This window comes from Dendroctonus ponderosae, unplaced genomic scaffold, assembly GCF_020466585.1.
Source record: "Dendroctonus ponderosae isolate FM_Combo_2020 unplaced genomic scaffold, Dpon_F_20191213v2 Dpon_F_20191213_8, whole genome shotgun sequence".
Taxonomy (NCBI): Eukaryota; Metazoa; Arthropoda; class Insecta; order Coleoptera; family Curculionidae; genus Dendroctonus; species Dendroctonus ponderosae.
Genome location: NW_026019016.1, coordinates 5,035,872 through 5,055,659, shown reverse-complemented (window position 1 = coordinate 5,055,659; position 19,788 = coordinate 5,035,872). Strand labels below are relative to the sequence as shown.

Sequence of the window (19,788 nt, the reverse complement as noted above, 5' to 3'; positions counted from 1 at the left end):
TATCAATCTGTAATAAAAGACGTGAGGAAATTCTGTCTTTTTTAAAGACAAACATTTTTGAGGCGAAATACCCAAAAAGAAGTTTGTAAAAAAAAGAGTTTTTGAATGTTGTTCAATCGGTTGAGATCGTGATTGTTTCCGAAAAATGGTGCTTTTTCGATGAATCGTCTCTGGTCAGTTTTGCAAAATGATGACAAATGCCTATGCTTCCTTTGTGCAAGATTTGGGCGAAGAAACGAGTCCTGCGCTTAAAGCTACTTGCTTCCTTTTACAGTTGTTACGTTGAGGTTGTTTTCTGATTGGGCTTACTCGCTAAGTCTCCCATTGGATAAAATTTATAAGATACATTACAGTAATCAATGGAAACGGAAGTTGTGAAGTGGGGTTATCTAGTGAAGAATAGGGCAGTTCTGTGATAAATTTGGCAATAATTTGATGAAATAATCTATATATCTTTGCTTCGAGAACATTTGAACGACTGAATCGACTTGGAATTCTACTCACTTGACTCTCAGCATTTTGTGTGAATTATTTTTTATAATTTTTTTTTTCAATCTAGTTCGTACTGCAACTAATTTCAAAGGAATGAGACTAGGGATTAAGTATGAATTTTCACCACCGCTTGCTTCAATATGAAATTTCCAATAAATTAAAATATTAACAGCACTTAATTAATTAAGTAAATGAATATACTGTACATGAACTGCAAAGTAATCAAAGATAATATATACAATTTCGGCAGAAAATCTAATTATTAAGCAAAATTGTGGAATAGGGGTGTTTGTTCAGTAACCGCATCTTTTTAACGGCACATCGTTAGTTGAAAATCCAATAACTACAAATCACCGGTGCGAATTGCCAGTCGGCATTGTTCGGATTCGGATGACAGCGTATTAATGAAATCGTTAGGAAATCTGTAGGTGCTCTGACGAATGGCTTTGATTTTTCCCATTGCTGTTTTTCCTATCTCGCAACAATCATCCAGCGCATCGATTGGCCATGTTCTACTTTTACGAGAACGTTAGAGTGTGCCATTATTGCATTTATGTTCAAATTTGTGGCAATTGGAATAGCACCATTAGTATCAAAAGCTGGAGTTTTTAATTGGAATTATCAGCATTTATTGAAGGTGTAAAAATGCATTTCTGTGACCGGTAATTACCTGAAGAAAACACGTCTTAATCTATAAAGTATACTGATAAGGAAGCGATAAGAGAAAGCACTAGGGGCTGATGCTGTAATGACACTATCTACCCCTTGCTGTACGCGCTGTTAAAATTAATTTGAAATATTCTGCGTATACAACGGTTAAATAGGCCTGGGTAACACCTAAAATTGCGCGTGTAGCGGAATAAGTTTTGAAATCGGAATTTTTAAAGGACATTTTTAATTAGTTAAAATTTCATGACTTTCTCATCGCGCGGAAATAGAGCAACAATTTAATTTTTAAGTAATTTCTTCGCGATTTTTTGTTTAATCAATCATTTTAGAAAAATAAAACTAAATCGGTTATTGATGTTTGCTTTGGCGTTGTGCCTTAATCACGGCAGCTGAGTGAAATTCAGACAAATATAAATGGCCCTAAATTTCAAATTAATTTAGTGAAAAACCGGCGTCTGAAGCGTTTTTCGTCTAGTTTTTGTTGACTTTCGTTAAGTTGGAACGTTAAATTTGCCTTCGTGTCTTTATTTTTGAAAACGGTGTACGAATACTCAGTTTTCTAGCGACAGTGGCCAAAATCGATAGATAATCCTTTGGGTTGTGTGAATGGCGTAGAAATGGATGATGGGGCGCCAACTTGCAGAAAGCTGGTAAGAAGGAGCTCTAATCTATCAATCTTTTCATCAGCTTCAACTGAGCTTGGTTTGCCGACAAGCAACTGAAATTTTATGGATTCTTTATATTTCTCTCTCTTTGCTTCGCTGATTTAAAATACGTTTGGCTTTGGACCGATTTCCTGCTGTATTAAGCACATTTTCGTCTTTCCTTCCAGGTTGCACTTCGCAGATTTCGGTAAGTTTGTAGTTTGTTTGTACATGTACAACTTCACCTCCCATATTCATCAACTGAGTCACAGGATGGATTTGGTATCGATTGAGCTATTGGTTCTTTCGTAGTTAATTTTTAAATTTTGGGAAATTTTTGGTCTGCTTTACATCTTAGTTTTTAACCTATAAAAAAATTGTGTAAAACCCGTGTCTTTTCTTATTGACAAATGACGTTATATTCCAATCTTTGACGTAAAATAGGATTTTTTTTCGCCAAATTCGCAACTCGACTCGGGCTAGTTTCATAGCCAGTTGATCGTTCCTTAAAAATGAAGGACATAGAAAGGCGGCCCAAGTCAAAATTGTCGACTGGATTAGACGAAATAAAAAATTCCCGAAACCTTTCACCGAACAACGTGGTAATCGATGGGCAGGTAATCGATAAAGAGCGGTCAGTAAACATCGCCGAGTTCAAGAAAATGCATTTGGAAAATATTGTGGAAGAAACGGATCCGGTGCTTTACGACTTGGAGTTTTCCCTGGAGGATAATACTGATTCTGAACCACTAGAACAAGCTGTGAAAACGGCCGATGAAAATGTGCAAAAGTTCATCAGGGAACTGTCAGAAAATAAAACCAATGCAAAGGGGCCGATATGTAAAAGCAGCGAAGAAGAGCTTAGAGAGTTGACCAAATTGTTGTCCATAATTGATACAAATTCGAAAAGCAAAATAGTAGATACTTTGATCAACGTCTATAAAAAGGAGGTTCTAAACTGTATTAACAATATTTCTGATACCAAAATTGCGCCGGACCAAATCAGTAAAAGCTTGATCTCAAACCATCAATCCAAAGCAAACCCTTCTAATAGTGCTGCTAAAAATCCTGAATCCAAACAAGTTCGTTTTTCAGATGCCCATCCAAGCGAGATTATCCTGGAATCCCAATCAGAAACAGAAAATAAATCAGTCGAATTAGCAAATTATGATTGTGAAGGCGGTCTAACCAGCTCAAATCGTTCTTTGGATGAGGACTTATCAAAAACGAGGCAAGTAAGACGACAGGAACACGGGGAAATCGGTTATCCAAGGTCAGAGGATTATCAACTAGAGCAAAGAATGGGGAAGGTGTCAAAAGAGCACAACTATGACAAGCAGCTGATCTCTGCAGGGGTTCAGGCCCATGGACCCTTGCGGAAAAACACAGAAATGCAAGTAAAACTCCACACTTTTGGCTATTTAAACAATTTCGATAGTCGATCAGACATTGAAACTGGCCGCCGTTTGGGATGCCAGGTAAAACCAAATAGATCCAAGTCGGATACGGCGTTGAACCAGCTGAAGCAGCGGAAGAAGAAGCAAAGAAAGCACAAAGACAGTAAGAGGAATAAAGCAAAGAAACCAGCTGAACTAAGTAATCCGAAAAAATCGAGTAATGTGGTGCACGTTTTGAAGAAAGCACCTATTGAACAACCAGAAGCAATCCAGCTGAGGAAAAACCAGTTAATTAATTACTTGGACCATGAGTTGAGAACAGGAAATTCATCCGATCAATTCAGTCAGGTTTTGTTCGAAACGGCCAATAAACTAATAGAAAATGACTTGTCTTCTATGGAAATTCCATATGGTGACCCGATTCAGTTTGTCAATTTCAACCCGAATTACCTCCTCCACACTTTGAAAATTGCCTCGCAGAGTAAGACAGATGTGTTACCCAGAATCCCATTAGAGTACTTTACCACGAGGGGCAGCGACGCCAGCGTCTCAGACGAGGAGTACAGAAAGTGGCTGAGACAGAGAAATTGGACGAAATATGCATTTCCCAATAATGCTATGCCCTCCATTGACAATCTTTACTCAATCTCCCAAACGATGATTAGAGAACCTCTTGGAGAGTATGGATACTACTTGGAAAAGGAAAACGCTCCAACCGGACCAACAGCCTCGGAATCCAACAGTTTTCTTGGGGACTTTGCCGAAACGTTTTTATACGAGCAGGTGGTGATTTCCAAAGCAATGAACTTTTTCCTGACTTTTAATGCGAAAAGGACGCGGGTTCTCAGTAAGTGGGATCGGTGTATTCAAGTACTGTTCTTCGGGCTATTTTATAGTATTTGGGCTTTTATGGACACCTACATTTTTATGGACGCAAAAAGCAAAAAGGGGTTATGGAAATAAACGTTGCAAACCGTTGTGTTATTTATGAAGTAAGCGTGATTTATTATTTCGCTTTTCAATAGCAAAATCAGAGGAAAGTCATTTAATGAAACAGTTAATTAAAGCATCATATTTCCTTCGCTGAATTCCGTGTCCTGATCATTAAAGGTTTCAGTTGTTTGTCTTGAATAGTTCTGCTCGAACAGAAGAATAAGATAACGCCATTTGTTTCACATGGATGGTTTTCCTTTAAAATTGTGAATGAGGTGAAAAACAAAACTTGGCTCATTTTACCAAACGCTCCAAAATTAGTTTAACATTAAATTATTACAGTCATATTTATGTGTTTGTTTTGTTGACGTATATAATTTATGTAGTTTATTAGGCCTGGGTAACTCAGTGAACTTTAGGAATTGGCGCAGTGCTGCAAATGGCTTGGCGCAGTAACGCGGTTCTGTTGGAGAGAAAATGTTGATGATCTTTTTTTAGTTGTTTTAAAACTTATTTTAACGTCGGATTTAAAACAGTGGCAATCTTAAGGCATTTTCTGCGAGAAATTATAAAATACATTTTATTAGAACACTCGCCTCCTTCGTCGCTTTGTAAAAAGGTTTAAAATCCGTTTCCAGCTTCGAATTTAGCACAAAATAAAAAAAAAATTTGATTAAGAAACGGACGGAATAAGCGAATGTTTATAATATTATTATATTTGAAAACCTGTCACTCTCATCCCTCTGAAGGATTTGTTCAAAAATTCTGGTCTTTTAGTTTTGACTGAGTTTTTTCCTTGCCTTACTTTCTACGCAAAAACGTCTATTTTGAAGAATTTCACTTAAAAATACTTACATTCTGGCCTTTTGGAGTCTTTTGCTCCAAAAATTACAAGATACATTTATAGCTTTGTAGGAATTTTACAAAACCTTCTTTCCATTGTCGAATTCGGGACAAAAACCAAAATAAATTTCTCCTGTTTTTCCCGAAAATCGTTAAGGTTTTCTCAAAAACTGATTACAAAACTAAAGGTTTTTGATCAAAAAACATTATTTCTTAATGCTTTTCTTCTTTGATCAGAAAAATGACAAAATTAATTTTGCTAGAAAATTCTCCTCACTCATCGCTTTGCAGGGAATTTTAGAAAACCCTTTCCAGCTTCAAATTTGCCACAAAAATCAGATAATTTTATTTAGTTTTTTACCGAAAGTACTAGCGAACAAAAGCAAAAAAAAATATTTGGAAAATTTGCCACCGGTTAAAAAGTTTTGCTAAAAAATACTAACAATATTCAGATATTTTCTGTAAAAAAATATAAAATAAATTTTATTGGAACAACTGCCAATAAGTCCTAATAATTGTTTCTAGTTTTTTCCCAACAATATTTCTCCGAACAGAACAAGTGAACAATGAAAAGCTTTCGACATCAACAGAGCCGTCATGAGCTTTTGGAAAAATGAGTCATAACTCATTAACTGATGAGCTAAAACTCAGAGAGCGGCATCTCTAACTTTAAAGCGCCTAAAGCCTTATGCTTATATCATCAAATTTGCCATTCTCGTTCATAATTGCTTTTTAATTCCATTTTTGCAAACTCTTTCAATTATATTATTGAATAGAAATTTTTCAATAGAATATTTATTTATTTGAAAGCTTCTGAAAGCAATTCTCAATCCAAATTTGCTTGTACAAAAAGCAATTTTACATGTTTTCATTTTCACATCAGATTCGAGCTGAAAAAATGTGATTTTATTTTGAAACTTTTAAAAGTTCTCGCGAAACACTGTGCCAATATGTAAGCTGTCAGGTCTGTTTTAAGGAATTCGCTGATTTAGAAAGCCTATTCTGAAATTTAATGTCGCAGCTATGTATGCGAACGGGGGCGGAATATATGGGTGCGGAAGTTGAATAAATAAGAAACCTTGTGAAAACTCACGAATATTTTCCTGCGGCTGAGAAGTTGTTCTGATAAAAATGTGCCGACAGTTTAATGGTCGATTTAGTGATAAGTCGAATATTTATTGCCATAAAAACCACACATAACGATAAATGTTATGAACTATTAGCCGATACGCCGACAAGGTTTTTGCAATGGAACAAAACGCAGTCAATTCAAGAAGTTCTTACTTCGCAACCAGCAGTAAGTGCATTTATAAATGTTTTTCAGCATTTCTTAGGAAAGTTTTGCAAAGAGTTTCGGGAATATTAACTTGAAAAGTATTACGTATAAGTATCTCGGTAGACAGTTTATCATAAAACACAAAGTTGCAAAGCCAATATGATACATCTTCTATCCATAAAGCCCAAATCAAGCCATAAATCTTGTTGTTGATATTGCTGTTTTTTAAGTTGCACTTATCCTTACTTCCGAGAATGGTCATAAAAATCTATCCTAGTTTACTGCTGCAGCCCAGGGCGAGTTTGCAGGAAACATTTTGATGTTAAGCGGGTAAGAAAGGAAGCGGGCTTAAAGACTTAGTGATGTAGCTATTTTCATATTGCATTCGGTGTCATTAAAACTTTGACTTCAAATGGCACTTAAAATATTGTGAACAACACTGTTTTCTGATAATTTATTTGAGGGGAATTCAGTACATGTTGTGCATCATTTATTAGTAGATCACACGGAAAACAATAGAATTTTAGAGCAGCCAAGTTACGAAGCTTAGATGACGATCTTTGGCGTGGATAAATAATAATAAACCGTGCAAGTACCGCAAGTTAATTAAACGAAATTTATCATCGACCGATCAATAACTAATTTAAATTATTTCAGAAGATGACAGCAAAATGTTCATGAAAAATAAATTTTCATTGATATAATCAAAAAATTACTTACATTGTACATTGAGGAGAACGGACACATTTAGCGGCTGATCTAGAGCAATGTGATTGATGAAACAGGTTAAAGTTGCATTATGATGAGCTCTGAGCACTTTGCCCATATGGGCGTCATTTCTTGCGCCCGCCTGAAACAAAAAAAAATTAAATTCTCATAACAAACCCTAGACATCTAGTGTTGAATTAATCAAATAATTGCCATCTTCTTCAATAAAGCGTTATTGCGTAATTCTATAAAATGTACCTTCTGATCCACAACAGTTTCGGTCAAATTGAGCACTTCCAAGGGCAGCTCGGGCATATCCAAAAGAGCCATCGATCCCAAAGTCAGTTCCCATGATAAGGAGGCTTTGGGATTTCCTTCGTCCACCACACACGATACAGTTAAATCGGCATTTTCCTTCACTGGAATGAAGGGGTTTCCTGGATCCAAGATCCTGTTATCGATCATTAGGTAGGCCTTTTTCGGTGGATCTGGAACAAATGATTATAAACTAGTTTAACTTTGTTTAGCGCCCAAAGCTGGTGAACTTAACGGTTTTTCATGCGAGCATTGATTTGCTTTAAAATTTTACTGTTTGTGATATATGCGCATATTTTCATGTAGAATCAGTTAGTTAAAAATAATAACTGAATCGCACAGGGTGCTTTTAATTTATTGAAAAATGCTCGCTCTATCTTACCGTTGCAGCTCGACCGAGTTTTTCTGAATGGCCGAAACTGTGGAACCGGAATTTTTCCGCATCATAATTCTAACACGAGAAAAACCGTTTGGTTTAGATATGAAAATGGTTATATGTATCAAAAATGTTATATTATTTCTATGAAAGTGCGATGCGGCGCAAAAATACAATGAATGTGTTTTTCCGGGAAGTTGTAAATCTTCACGCGCTTGCCGCATGTGGCTCGCGTTCTATTCCGGCAAAAATGCGATTTTTCTCAAAAAATTATTGTCTTCTTGTCCAGGAGGAGTAAAAATATTTTTAGTCGAGAGAATCTGCTTGAAAAGGGATAAATTTGGCTTATTCCTGTCACTAGGACTAAATTATGAAAATAGCTGAACCTAAGTTGATCATATGAATATATGAATAAGCGAATTGTTTAGAAGAGAAGAAGGTAGTTTCTTCAGTGGTTGTAAAAAAGTGATCTTTTGCTTCAGGGAAGAACTAGTAGATTTATTCTAATACTAATATGCTCCTCAAGCTTTTGTTATAATCTAATTTTTTTTAAAATAAACCATCATTTGTTAAAAAATTGCAGCTTTTACTAAAAGTAAATTTGCCCACTAATCAATCACTTTAACAAATTCGATACTAAAATGCAGAATTTGGAAAGTCAACTGAATTATTCCCTCGCATGCAATGATTCGAGGAGAGGAAAATATTCATAAATGCTGATCTAGCTTGAATTTTTATCTGGCCTTTAGCCCTTTTTGCACAAATAATTTCGCATTTAGAAATTAAAGTTTTATCGGAAAGCTGAACATTTAGTTCAGTCTATTATGGACAAAGCACGAAATCGGTAGTCAGTTCTTTGTTCATATACGGGATAAAAGTATCAACTTAGTGCAAGTTAGGCAAGTACGGTCGATCGTCTTACCAGTAAATTGAGTGAGTGTAATCCACATTTATTTTCAATTTCGTCTGGATATTCATTGCGTGTTCAAGTGTAGTGTGTGCTTCTTAAGGATTAATGATTAGACAATAGAGGATGGAGCGCCAGTTTGCAGAAAGCAGATAAGAAGGATTATTAATCTGTAAACACTTAACTTAGTTGTTCTAGAAACAATTAAAGTTCTACTCAGTTTTCTATTTCTTTCCAATCAAATAACGGGGTTTCAGGCTAAGTTTATGTAATTTGACAAACTTTTTGTCTCTTTTTTCAGGTGGTATAATGCACCTTTCGGTACGTTTAACATTACTTTGCCACTGGAGGCTAGCACGTTAAAACGTTGAATGTAATGCTGGCCAAACCATTAAGATTTCGGCCTGGTTTTTTCAAATTTAAACAAATTCTTTTTTGCTGTGTTTTCAGCGGCCAGGATCCGTCCGACAATTGCATTTTTTTGCCGTGCAGCACCTTCCTAGGCTATAAGCTGTCCAGATCAAGATTATAAGCTCACTAAATTTAAGCCAATAAATGGCAGTGAGTTTTTTTGATGAAATTTGAGTTTTCGGTGATTTTAGCGATCTTGATCCGGACAGCATTTCATGTTGTGATTGATATGATGATTCTTTGATTTTATAGGGCCTTTTGTGTATTTTATATAGTAGTCGGAGTATACGCCTAGAGACTTATACACTAACTTATAGAAGCAGATATTATCTATTATCAAATAAGTGACAAAAATAGCGTTTTAAGTTTTCATCTAAACTAAATTTGAGGAAGAAAATCTGTACATCGTCCATAGAAGCTCTTTCCGAAATAATTTGATTTTCAATTTAAATTACTTTAACTTATTACAATTTCTAAGTATGCAGTTAGTTTCTTTATTTGAAAGTGAATTGTTTATTTTTAAATACACATTTATTTGTCAATATGTTATTTGCCAGATTATTAATTTCATAGCCTCTCAAGTAAGCACCGACATTTTAGATCCTCATTGCTAAATTTGTCAGCTTTTAAGCTTTTTTGCCACATTGGAGATCGATATATTCTGATTTTTGCAACCAAAACCTTCCGATTATTAAATAAATATGAACAGAGCAAACTCTTTTCGTCTGACCCGTTGCTTTGAACGTTCAATTTAATTATGTAATTCTACTTCGTCTCAGTTTAGTTCTGTAATTAAGCAGCTGAGATCATCCTTGGTAAAGCGAAAAGCGCTCTAACTCAGTTAAACATAGAGATGTGGTAAAAATGGCATTTCACTTACCCTAATTAAAACCGGAGGTGACAAGTACAAAACAATCTCATTTCGTGTTGTTTGCTGAAGCAGCCGACAAAAAGAGAGTGGTAAAAGCTCTCTGGCAAGCTTCGACAAGAACATCGTGATATTACAGCTGAAAGCAGTCGGGTTACTTTTGTGAGATCTAGTGGAAACGACGACGATGTGGATGCGCTTTTCTCGGGTCTCGTGCGAATTGTTAGATAGGGTAATGTTATTTTTGGATTGCATGTCAACTATTCCCGTCTTTGTTCCCGGTTCGTTGTTTACATTAACTGATAGAAGCCGGCTAAGTGATGGTGTCTTTGTTCTAACTGTGTCATCCATTTCTACCCAAAAAAGGGTTGCTCAAATTTATTAACTTTGGATAATAGTTGCGAAACTAACAAAGCTTTTGTGCAAAACGGGTAAAACTGAGCTTTTAATGTCAGTTACAAACGACGTTTTTTTTTCAAGGGCCATTGGCCTTATACGGTTTAGCATCAAATGCTTGACAAATTTCATGTTTCTTCCAACGATGCTGTTTGAGATTGAAGAAGGCAAGTGACCTGAACTGGAAAACGCAAAGGAGTATTGAAATATTCCATAATATTCCTAATAATTCATATTCTTCAATGATACAGAATCCGAGGTCAACAAGCAACTCAAGTCCTGGTCATCTTTTTTTGGTTTGGTCCGAAATACTGCAGACAGAAGGTACGAACCCTCATAAATTGATATTATGGAGTTGCTCAAATGATCGCATCATCAATTAAGTTATAGTTGCYTGACAGATTTGAAACTTTTTGAAACGAGTGGAAACTGCAGCCATAACACAACGCTAGAATAACCACACGAGAGAACTTCAGTCTTTCGCAGTAGAAAATGAAGCAATTCCAGTAGCCATTTAATGAAACTATTCAAACCCGGTAGTAATTTTCTATTGCGGATAAATCGCGAAAAGGTTTTACCACTTTTTAATAGTACGAACGATGGCTCTGAACTATTATATCCGCTAGCGAATGGCCAATATCCATTGTTTTAATGAGACGTAATTTCCCTGAAATTTACTTCCTCCAAGCGTAACAGCGAAAAGTGGATAAAAACGACTGCAATGTCTTATATCTTTGTCAGGCGGCTACTGTTGTTCGAAATTAGGTCGACTTAATAACTGTACAATTGAAGATAAAGTGCGTTTTGCTTTAAGGTTGCTAATGGCTCCATATAAGTAGATCACAAAGCTTTTGTACATTTTGACCAAAACTAGTGTTTTATGTGCAAATAATCGAAACTAATTGCACTCAACATGGACGTATTAATTAGTCGGTCATCCTGCATATGAGTTATGAGCAATTGCGAAAGTATTTTATCATTTTATGGCAAAAAGGCAAACAAAGCCGCAAAACTCCAATGTAAATTTATGTCAAATTAATAATCGGTTTTATGTTTAATGAATTAGAATCATCAAGGATGTGCTGAATTATATTGTTTGCATTTTCACATTATAAAATCAGTCAAATTCGATTTCGTGATGGAAACTATTAATCAACGTGGTGACCAATTGAAATAACAGAATTACCACATATTTTTCAACATTTTCGAGTTAAAATATAAGTGCACGGCCATGCAAAAATAAAGAAGCGTCTGGCCAAATGTTTCAATTAACTATTATAATTGAAAAATATGTCTAATCAGGCTCACCCTCGCAAATCGATTTTCCGCAAACTGCGGACGAAGAAACTACGTGAACTTGAGCAAATCGCTGAGCTTGAGCTGGATCCGCCATAAATTAAGTTAGATTTAAATTTTTCCATAATTAAGTCAAGAGAAGGTCGTGTCGATTGCAAAAGTTAATGTCAAAATCGTTCATTCAAAAGCGGTATCAAATAGAGAGTAGAGGCAAACCTTCTATATCGATGAGATATTTAAAATTCCAAGTTAATATTGACAAGAAGTCGCACATATTTGGGGTTTTTCAGTTAAACAGAAATTATTTGGTTCAAAAACACTATGCGAGAGTAATAAGGAAAATAATTCAGTTCAATGTGTTTTGCCAAAAACTACAATCTTTCTTGTTGTGCTCTTTGGCCAATTTTGTAATAATGTGTTTTAAACCTGCTGATATCCATTTGGCAAATAGTGCGAGATTTAAAATTATTGCTTGACTGTTGTCCAATCTAGTCATATCGAAAACATTTTAAATAAATCAAACATGTTGCGAATCATTTACTTGAAAGCCGAATGCAAAATTCATTTAATCAAAACCTATCAAATCAAATCAAATCAAAAATATCAAAAACATTTAATTGACGCTATTTGTAATTGTTGCGTTCGTTATCATAAAAACATTTTCAGCCTTTTACATCCAAAGCAAATTTGCAATTTGGGCTCCTTTCGTTTTCTGATGGCTTTTGTGAGCGTGGTCGACCTTTTTCCTAAATTTAGTTTCCAACGCAGGTTAATTTGCTTTGTAGTTGAGACAGTTCAAACTCGGTTTAACTGCAATATTCAACCCATAAACGGTGTAGGCATGATTTTTTTCTCTGTTAACCTGCATTGAAAGTTGTTTTGAAACACATTATTCCTAATATTTGACAAACTTTTTAAGCGAATGGAACAAGTAACACAAAAAGAATCTACTGAGTGCAAAATGGTGAATATTTATGCTCTAATTCTTTAGTTGAAATAATGCTTAAACGATGCAACTTTTGAACAAGTTTGATCGCATTGCAAATTCGTGTAAATTATTTCATTGGTTCATAAGCACGATCCTGCTAAAGTCATTATCCCAAATTTATTTATGATAATACTAAATTATCTATAGAAATAAAGGAAAAGAAAGAATCTCACTTCACACAATGACACAATCTTCAAATTAGAAATCTCACCGCCTCCATCCTTCTGACACACTGATAGTTTTCCATATTTGTAGAAATTATGACTTACTGACTTTTATTAATACTATTTATTATTTACTATTATTATTACTAAATATTTACTATATATAGCCTGTAAAAGATTTGGTTGTTGCATACTATTTTTATAATTTCAGTAACATGATGTTATCTGGAACAACCAATTCAAACTGACTTCGAAACATTACCACCTAACAAAGTTCAACAATCTGCTAAAAATATGATAATTAAAACATCACAAAATTTACAGAACAAATATAATTTATGTCTTGCATAGCGCGAATAAATTGGGCACTGTTAAAGCTCTTTAGAAGACTCGTCGAGAAATTTAATAAGGCCTAACTAGCTGAGCAGTTTGAGATAAAATGTATTTTATATAAGGAACAAAGTGATGGCGATGGTTATAATATGCTTATGATCGTAAACTGAATGGCGTTTCAGAACGGGACGATAAAATTAACTTTCTTGGAAATTGCAGGGCTAATTTCTTAATAGCACGATATTAACTATTTTCAGTATTAAGGTATGGAAAACGATACTTGATGTTAGGAAATTTTAAGCCGTAATCAATTACATAAATGTGTGAGGTACGCAAGACCTAAATGCCGTCTAAAACTAATGAAGATTGTATACCAAATGTAGTTCTTAAACATTTTGCAAAAGGACAGTTATTTATTAGTTATTATATTATGTATATTCAGCCGAAGGAAAAATAGTATAAAATATTTTAATCATCGTTAAGTGAGCAATGTCTTATTTCTTCCAACAGAGTAGCGATTACGTCTTGCACAAAATTCGCAATGTAGATTGCTTATGCAGCAAAATACTTTTACTGTTATTGTCTTCAGTGCCTTCTAGTGGTAAGTGCTCTAACAGATATAGCAGTTTATCCCTTCATAACTGTAAAAGTAAGCGGAAACTTGGAATCTTTCCCTTTAATCTGTTAAGTTCGAGCGGATAGAAAATAAACTTTTGCAATTTGGCTAGTTACAGTGATAATAGTGAAGTACCTACTGTTAATTAATGCGCCGCGTACAATTGAAAGGGCGAAAAAAATTTACCATCTTAATTGCATTCAATTGCTACAATGGCGACTACAATCCGAAACACGAAATTCGCATAATACACAGTCAAATTCGATGTAGCGTATAATTGATCATGATTAATGCAGCCGAGGATTCTAATTAAAATCTAATTAATGGCTCTCTGATTTGAATGACACTAACGTGCATCATAATCCGGTGTATCTGCAAAACGATGGAAATTTATTAGGAATGGATATGGTGGTTATTGTCATTTCAAAATTAAATGGATCGGGAAATACTAAACAAAAAGAATGATGAAATTTGTAATTGTATGGAATATAGGCTCCACAGTTTAATTGGATATTAAAATAGCTCATATAAAGCATGAGTGCATTTCAATAGTGAGCTTTCTACAACAATCCTCATCCCGAAGGCTTGGATGGTTTTTGTCGAAGATAAAATTTGATATTTTAATAGTTTCAAATGTGATCTACTTTATCATACGTAATAATCAATTATTGTAAATCGCAAACAAGTTTTCCACCTACATGCTGAGCATTTATTTCATTTGCGACCTGAATTCCTAGTGAAAGTGTACTAATTGATGGCGCGTAATATAGAGTTAGAGCAGAACTAATCATTATCTAAGAACAATATTCCTGAATTAATAAAGCAGCAGACAACCGAAATTCAGAATAAAGATAACAAACCGATAAAGAGGGATTTAATTAAAAATTATTTCAGCTATTTCCCATTCCTGTCAATATCCCTGTGAGAATAAACCTAAAATATTCATTTCTGGAATTGCGCTACTGCTTCAACGTGATGAGAATTTCCCATTCAAAGTAGTATCTTAACTCGACAATAAAATGCCAGCGGAAATCCTCTGGATTATCACGCTGGCAGCTGTTTCAAGTGTAGCTGGAAAATACATAGTAGCTAGTTTCGAGTTTATTGGCTACGTTTTCATTGCCTGTTAAATGCTGATTGTAAACTACAGCGCCAATAAGCAGGCATATCTTTTATGCTTTGCTATTAAAAATAAATGAAGGAAAAGCTTTTAGAGCCAGAGCGGCTAATGGCCATGCATAGAAAAAGTATTTAATTGCCAGCTGGGAAAACTAAGGAGTTGAAGAAGCTAATTGAAAGAAATTTTGTTAAGTCTTGATTTCTTAAGGTGGATAGTTGAATTCGAATTTTCGTCAAACTAAGTCGGATCGGCTGTTTCGAGGAAAACTTTGCAAAGTATTGCAAATACACTAAATAGAAAAACAAAGCAGACGAATAAAGTACGTTTTAATTCAAAACACGAAACCGATGCCAATTCCATCATCGAAGAATATTTTTTCTCTTGGCTCAAAAAATTGTATAATACACAAATAATTTTGCCCCCGTTACAACAAAATAATTTACTACTGCCATTGCAACCATTGCAAACCATTGCAACCATTGCAAACCATTGCAAAATTCAATAGCACTGCGGTAGGCAATATTAGAAAAAATTAAATTCTGGACGTTAATGATTATTTTAGTTGATATTCAGGGAATCAGTAAACCATAAAAGAGCGAGTCTCAATTATTACATAAAATATAAAAAAAAATTCGCAACTAAAAATGACTTCAATATACTTGATCGGCCGTTATGATTAAATGATGATTAACTTCACTCTTTTTTTGCCGACTGAGGACATTTGCGAAAAACGGATACTGCAGAAAGGTGAGCAAATTATAAGATGCTATTTTGAGTAATTCTGTTTGAGTTACTACTCTACTTAATAATCCTCATTTTTCGGGTTATTTTGCTATTTGCATCTGCATTGGCAGAATTGATAATTTTCAAATATTGACCCATGGAGAAAACTGTCTTTTAGATTTAGCAAACTTGATAATTATCGAATTCGGTCGACTCGGTGTTGAAACCGCATTCTCTACGGTTAAAATTCTATGCACAGAGAAAAGCCTGCTAATCGAACAATTTCTGCTCATGGAAATCAAATTACTAATTTCTCTGCTCTAAAAGCCCGTTTGTTGATACATTTTTGGATCAAAAACAATGGAGGTCGTCGTCCCATATGCGATTCCTGTAAAAACAACTCGACTTTATTTTTATTCATTTGCAAAAAGGTTTGTCTGACTTCCTTCTCATTAAGGACATTTTCCAAAAAAGATGTTTACAATTTAGGCAACAGCCTAGTTATGCAAAATTACACCCCAAAAGCCCTTTTGTGAAGCTCAAGTCATTCGATGCATTCAACTTCGAATCTTCTACACATTTCCATCTCGGAAAACCCCATTCCCATTCCAAAAGTAATTGCCTGAAATTATATACGTTGAAACGTTCACGGTCATTTCGCACACACCATGAAAGAATATTCTCTAATATTTATGCACTCTGGTTTGCTACATAATTCATCGAGCGCGAGCTTTTGGGGGAAACTTCTTGTATGTAAGGGCCCGCGTATGCATAAGTATTCACGAAGTATAATCTTGAAAACTTCCACGATCTTTCCAGGAAAACTCTAATTCGAAGGTGTTGGCAAGTAAAATTGTCCGAGTTCTTGCATGTATTTAATCGTTTTCTTTTGTGGAAGTTTCCATGTAATTTGCGTTACGTTGGAAGCGTTGGATGAACTGGATCTAATATATTTTATCAAATTTCGTTTAAAAATTAATTGTTTATTCATCGTTGTTGATTAAGTTACATATACTAGTTCTAGCTAGGCCTGCGTAACACTGTTTTGAGTTGATCTTTTGACTTCATGCCGCTCTGTGAGTTGGTGAGTTCAGTTCAGTTCAGAAATCAGAACATTTAAAGCACATTTTTCGTTCCTTAAAATTTAGTTGGTTTCTATCATCGCGCGCAAATTGATGAGCAGTTTCACCTTTAAGTGATTTCTTCGCGGTTTTTTTGTTTAGTCAATATTTTAGGAAAAACAAAATTAATTCGGTTGTTAACTTCAGTTTTGGCGTTGTGCATTAGTCACTGCAGATGCAGAAGTTAAGTTGGAACGTGAAATTTGCCTTTGGAAATATTGTAATGCGAACAGGCACTTTCGAGAAAAATGCCATCAATAAAAAAACTGAAATCGAACTGACAAGCAAGAGCAGAACAATGAATCATGGAAAGAGCGAATATGCAAATTATTAAATAATCCTGTTTATTCTGTACTTCTGTGTCTGTTTATTAAAAAATCATGTAAAAAGGTGTACGAACATTCTGTTTGCTACCGTCAGTGGATGAAATGGGTCCATAATACTTTGTGTCGTGTGAATCGCGTAGAAATGGTAGATGGGGCGCCAGCTTTTGCAGAAAGTAGGTAAGAATGATCTCTAATCCCTAAATCCTTCAGCAACTGACTCGTAGTCATTCGACTGTGTTATAACAACGTCCATGAGTAAATTATGGTCGAATTGTTTCGTCACAAAAAGTCACACGAAATTTGAATATCAGACATTTAAGTGCAAGTCTACGACAAAATTTCATTAAAAAAACGTGGACTACAGAATGTCAATATTTCAAGCTTCTGCTGGTTTTACTTTGAAAGTCAGAAGTTTCTTTTGAATTTTGATGACATTTAGAGCGTCTTCTTTACTGAAAGCACAACTCTGAACCTGTAGAGTATGTTTAGTTTCTGAGAAATTTATTTTTGAAACCGATGCAAAATGCAGCCCGCAACAGTTTTTTCAAATTCTAAGCAAAATTTTCTTAACGATGAGTAAAATTTGAAATTTTGACGACGTTTAGAACGCACTCTTCTTTACTGAACGCACAACTCTGAATGCAGAATCCTGTCGACAATTCGGGCAAAGCGAATTGGAATTTCGCATTTCCCTTTATGAAAAGATATGCTTAATAATTCACTGAAAAACATTGTAATAGGAGTAACGGTTGTATATCAGTAGCAAGAAAGTGCATTTTCGGTTTGAAACAACATTGTACTAGCGCTTGGAGTTTGCGTTTGTGCGTTAAAATCAGATTCTCAAGAGCTTTCACGATAATCTTACAAAAATCCACTTTCTGAAATGTATCGCTTTCAGATCACGCGAAATTGTTTATGCAGATAAAGCAGTATGAATAAAACTCTTCTTTTGTCAGTGCTCATTCTCTTCCGTAATATCACATCTAATTCCATGCAGTCGTACAATCAGGACTTAAATTACACAAAAACTGCAAGTAATTTTGTATATAAAATATAGTTTCACTGTTAAAAGTACATAAAACCCCATTCGGTAGAACCAACGTCCTGGCCGACCATCCCAACGAACGTTTTAATTACGGCACGAATCCTAGTGTTCTAGCACGAAAATTAAAATTTGAAATTAGCATTTAAAATTGGAGCTGTTTTTGTGCGATTCCGAAACATAAACCATTATGGCCTTGCCAAATGGATTTTGTGACGTTACTCTTATAATCGGGCCCGATTGTGATAGTCCGTTGGAATTTTAGCGATTTAAATGATGTTACCTCCGCAGCGGGACACGCTAGGATAATTTCCTTTTTATTGTGCGGATTGGGTTGTATGTATAACTCGACCAATGGAATATCTAGCAGAATAGCTTTTCACCAGGGAAAAATTCAGTTTTTGCGGTTTAGTTAACTGAACTCTTGCTTATCTGTATAACAAAGAAAACGTACAAAGGATGCAAATATAAGTACAATTGAAGTTGAACTATTTGTGTACTAATATTGCACCTTAAGCCCTTGCTTGTGGGCATTTTTTTCTACTTAAATATTTGGTTCCTGATTTAAAAGGAAAACATTGCCAATTTCCGTCTTGCGACATTTTTTCCGCAGTTAGCTTTGACTTCATTATTTTAGATGATTTAAGAACTTTGAATGACAAGGTTTAGGAAGTGAGGGGCTGGTTTCACGTTCGACGTTTTATAATAATCACAGAAGGAGATTGCAGTTTTTGAAAAAACTGCGAAAAATTATTTTCTATTCAGAAAGACTGTCATTGTCTTCTTAGAGGTGTTCTTGACAGACACTGAACTTAAACAAAACCATTCACTTGTGAACTGAATTCAACTGGATTAATTGAGTATATTTTACTCTGTATAAATAAATATTGAATGTAATCTGGCATAAGAGCTCACCGTATAAAAAACCCTATTAAATTATCTCCTTAAGATTTTAAGATTATTTGTGGTGTCCTTGTCGAATATAAAATTCAATTTGAAGTGTTATTCTAAAGATTGTGGAAAAATAAATGCGAAAATATTGCCTTTTGAATGGAAGCGAAAATGAATTAATTCGAGCAAATTCAATTCGAATTAGAATGAATCCAAAAGCAATCGCAATCAAACATAAAAAACGTTATAACAGTAATACCAAAGCGCTATTGTAGGCTTAAAGTGTCTCGCAAAACCTAATCTCTGTATCATATCCTGAAAGCTCCGTAAGCTCGGTACAAGATTTTAAAAAGCTGTTTGCTTCAGTTGCTTATTACAGCAAACACCGGCCATCAAACACATGAAACGGAGGTCAAGTAACTCGAATAAGTTCCGCGCTGTGGCACAGGGTAAAGAGCTTTACAGGATAAAGAGACGTTAACCTAAACCCGCAAGCTCGGCGAGCGATAATAGTGTTTTATATCTGGAACATTTGTTTCGGCCGTTTAACTTTTCCAACAAAACAGCATTACTACTAAACAGACCTCGGAGTTAAATGCGAACGAAACATGCTGGTTTGGAGGTGAGATCGCCGAGCGTTGACCTAAGAAGATTTGTTCTAATGGAGCCAAGTAGGGCTTTAGTTTGCTGCTTTTGCGTTGTGAAAATGCCATGTTTACCAACATCTATCAATTTTAAAAGGCTATTATGGCAGGCGGCATGGATTTGCGGTTCGCTCATGCTTCCAAAGTCCGGAGATATTCTGGAAATCTTGTTTTATTTGCCAGGGCTTGGAAAATGGGCAGAAGCTAAAAACTAAGACTTTTCACTGTGTATAAGGCAATCAGCTTTTAGCAGGGCATATTGGAAAATAGATTAAAGGGGATTTTGCAT

General features: G+C 35.1%; 1 protein-coding gene across 1 annotated transcript in view; it reads right to left on the bottom strand.

Moving 5' to 3' along the window:
* LOC109546873 (hemicentin-1) overlaps positions 1 to 19,788 on the bottom strand; it is a gene marked incomplete at its 5' end in the record, with an annotated part of 214,487 nt that overhangs the window by 72,477 nt on the left and 122,222 nt on the right. The window contains 2 exon segments of the mRNA XM_048669069.1: positions 6,975 to 7,104; positions 7,221 to 7,450. Of these exon segments, the coding sequence (XP_048525026.1) occupies positions 6,975 to 7,104; positions 7,221 to 7,450 (360 nt within the window).